Source organism: Oryzias latipes, chromosome 2, assembly GCF_002234675.1.
Source record: "Oryzias latipes chromosome 2, ASM223467v1".
Classification (NCBI taxonomy): Eukaryota; Metazoa; Chordata; class Actinopteri; order Beloniformes; family Adrianichthyidae; genus Oryzias; species Oryzias latipes.
The window spans coordinates 455,954-459,237 of NC_019860.2; the positions used below are offsets into that span (position 1 = coordinate 455,954).

A 3,284-nucleotide genomic window follows, 5' to 3' on the forward strand; every position below is an offset into this window, starting at 1 on the left:
CATCAGTGACATCAGCGTCACAAACAGTCACAAACACACTGGTTATATTTTAATTTATCTATTTATGCTATTAAACCTGACAAAACACGTATGGGGCTGTTTTCACTGCCGGCTCTGTGTGAGTGTGTGTGTGTGTGTGTGTGTACACACAAGTCAAGAAAACAAAGAAACATTTCAGTTCAACATTATATTTCTGCTCAGCAGACATGCAGACGGTGGAAAATAGTCAAATAAAAATAGGAATTGTTATATTTCTCTGCAGTGAGGCCTTTTGATATACTCTGCATTTTGGTTCTTAACTGCAGTGTTTATCTGAGTTGTTACCTACAAATACAAATTGGTATTTATTGATCATTTTATTTTAGTGTTAACTTAAAGAATACCAATAAGGTACCAGAGTGAAAAGCAGCAGATTAAGAGGAGTTAATAGATCAGATCTTAATGATACCCATCTCTACTAGATGTTAGCTCTAATAATTCAAAACAACTTAGTTCTATTAACAGGTACATCCAAAATAATTCATTTTGTGAAAAAAAGTTTTGCATATAGTATCATTACACATAGATTGAAATGTATAGATCCTTTTTTGCTTTTGATAATTGTGGCTTATAGAAGATGAAAACCTAAAAAAGCTGTCCAAGAAAGTCAGGATAAGAGGAGACAAGACTTTATTGATCCCTGGAGGGAAATTCAGTTGTTACAGCAGCCAAACAAGAAATATAGCAGTTAGAAAAACAATTAGTCAGTAAAAATTAAAATAGTTATAAAAGTGGAAGTAAAAGTACACGTCATAACTAAATAAGTAAATCCAGCAGCAGTTTCAGCAGTCCTAAACTGTGTCATTCTATAGTCTAACTGCTGTTGGGACAAAGGACCTCCTGTAGCAAATCATACATCAAAACAACCAAAGTTTTTTTTTTTTTAAATGTAGACAATTTCACTTCTACAGATCAATTCTCACTTGTGCCTCCCTCTAATGAAGTTACTGCATCAATATGGTATGGAGGCCATCAGCCTGTGGCTCTGTGTACATGAAATGAAAGCTCAGGTTGCTATGGAGTTCATTAGAACATTGAGGTTTCACCCCAGAAGTTTAAGCATTAAAAACTTATTTTAAAATATTTAATTTTTTTTTAGATACAGAACTTTCCCCCGGTAAAATAAAGTATTCTGCTGATTCTGATTCTGGTACAGAGGTTGAGAGATCGACCTCTTATTAGAAAAGTTTAGAATTTAGAGTTCACACTGAATCCTTACATTGTCAAGAAAAAGTCTTACAAGTTCTCATGTGTCTTTTGAGATGATGTATATGACCAAAACTTTTTTTACATTCTTTACAAGAAAAAGGCTTTTCTCCTGTATGAGTTCTCATGTGTGTTTGGAGATGAGATATTTGACTAAAACTTTTTTTACATTCTTTACAAGAAAAAGGCTTTTCTCCTGTGTGATTTCTCATGTGTTTGTTGAGAGAAGATACTTGACTAAAACTTTTTTTACATTCTTTACAAGAAAAAGGCTTTTCTCCTGTATGAGTTCTCATGTGTGTTTTGAGATGAGATATTTGACTAAAACTTTTTTTACATTCTTTACAAGAAAAAGGCTTTTCTCCTGTGTGAGTTCTCATGTGTTTGTTGAGAGAAGATACTTGACTAAAACTTTTTTTACATTCTTTACAAGAAAAAGGCCTTTCTCCTGTGTGAGTTCTCATGTGTTTGTTGAGAGAAGATACTTGACTAAAACTTTTTTTACATTCTTTACAAGAAAAAGGCTTTTCTCCTGTGTGAGTTCTCATGTGTTTGTTGAGAGAAGATACTTGACTAAAACTTTTTTTACATTCTTTACAAGAAAAAGGCTTTTCTCCTGTGTGAGTTCTCATGTGTGCTTTGAGATGAGATATGTAATTAAAACTTTTGTCACATTCCTTACAAGTAAATCTCTTATCTTCTGCATGGATTCTTATGTGAATTCTGAACTGAGATATGTCACAAAAGCTTTTACCACATTCTTTACAGATATAACATCTTTCATCAGACCCAGTCTCCATGTAGTCAGACGGGTTAGTAATTATTCTTGAGTTTTTACCAGACTTGATAGAGGAAAGTCTCTCTTCTTTTTGCGATTGTTTGTATTTCTTACCAACATTTGTTTTCTTGGGATTTTTTCCAACATCAGAGTCACACTGACCTTCTGACACGTGAGACCTGTCCACACTTTGGACATGACTTCTGTCCCTCCTCTTCCTCTGATCTCTGTTCTGTGGGTCTGTCTCTTCATCTGTAGTTGATGTTGATTCTGTCTCTTCATCTGTAGTTGATGTTGATTCTGTCTCTTCATCTGTAGTTGATGTTGATTCTTCATGTTGGTTTCCTTCTTCATCCTGACTATCAGTTACATTAAAGCTCTGCTGATTGTTTAGATCTGCTTCACTGTTCTCATCTTCCTCATAAGTAGGAATCTCCATCAAGATATCAGTCTCCTGCTTCAGATCAAGCTGATCTTCATTCTGACTGATGAAGAGTTCCTCTGGTTCCTCTTTAATCTGCGGAGGTTCTGGTTCCTCCTGTTCCTCTTGAATCTGTGGAGGTTCTGGTTCTTCCTGTTCCTCTTGAATCTGTGGAGGTTCTGGTTCCTCCTGTTCCTCTTGAATCTGTGGAGGTTCAAGTTCCTCCTGTTCCTCTTGAATCTGTGGAGGTTCTGGTTCCTCCTGTTCCTCTTTAATCTGTGGAGGTTCTGGTTCCTCCTGTTCCTCTTGAATCTGTGGAGGTTCAAGTTCCTCCTGTTCCTCTTGAATCTGTGGAGGTTCTGGTTCTTCCTGTTCCTCTTGAATCTGTGGAGGTTCTGGTTCCTCCTGTTCCTCTTTAATCTGTGGAGGTTCTGGTTCCTCCTGTTCCTCTTGAATCTGTGGAGGTTCTGGTTCCTCCTGTTCCTCTTGAATCTGTGGAGGTTCTGGTTCTTCCTGTTCCTCTTGAATCTGTGGAGGTTCTGGTTCCTCCTGTTCCTCTTTAATCTGTGGAGGTTCTGGTTCCTCCTGTTCCTCTTTAATCTGTGGAGATTCTGGTTCCTCCTGTTCCACTCTGAAGTTCCTCTGCTGGTTGCAGAGATCTTCCTCTTCAGTCATCCAATGCTGGGGGAGAACTGCAGGGACACAAACACAACAAGGAGCCTTTTATTCGTTTAAAGGGCTTTTGGATAGAGCTGTGCAGTGTGTGGGATTTTTTATCACCACAATGATGAACCAGCAGGGGGCGCGGTGTCACGGTTAACCGCAGGCCCCCCCCCCCAA

The 3,284-nt window shown here is 37.8% G+C and overlaps 1 protein-coding gene across 1 annotated transcript; it reads right to left on the reverse strand.

Annotated features, from left to right (window-relative positions):
• Nucleotides 1-953: 953 nt before the first annotated feature.
• On the reverse strand, nucleotides 954-2,308 carry LOC111948918 (gastrula zinc finger protein XlCGF71.1-like). Its single transcript, XM_023963952.1, has one exon. The coding sequence runs from the start codon at nucleotides 2,043-2,045 to the stop codon at nucleotides 1,263-1,265; it is 783 nt and encodes a 260-aa protein (XP_023819720.1). The 5' UTR covers nucleotides 2,046-2,308; the 3' UTR covers nucleotides 954-1,262.
• Nucleotides 2,309-3,284: the final 976 nt, after the last annotated feature.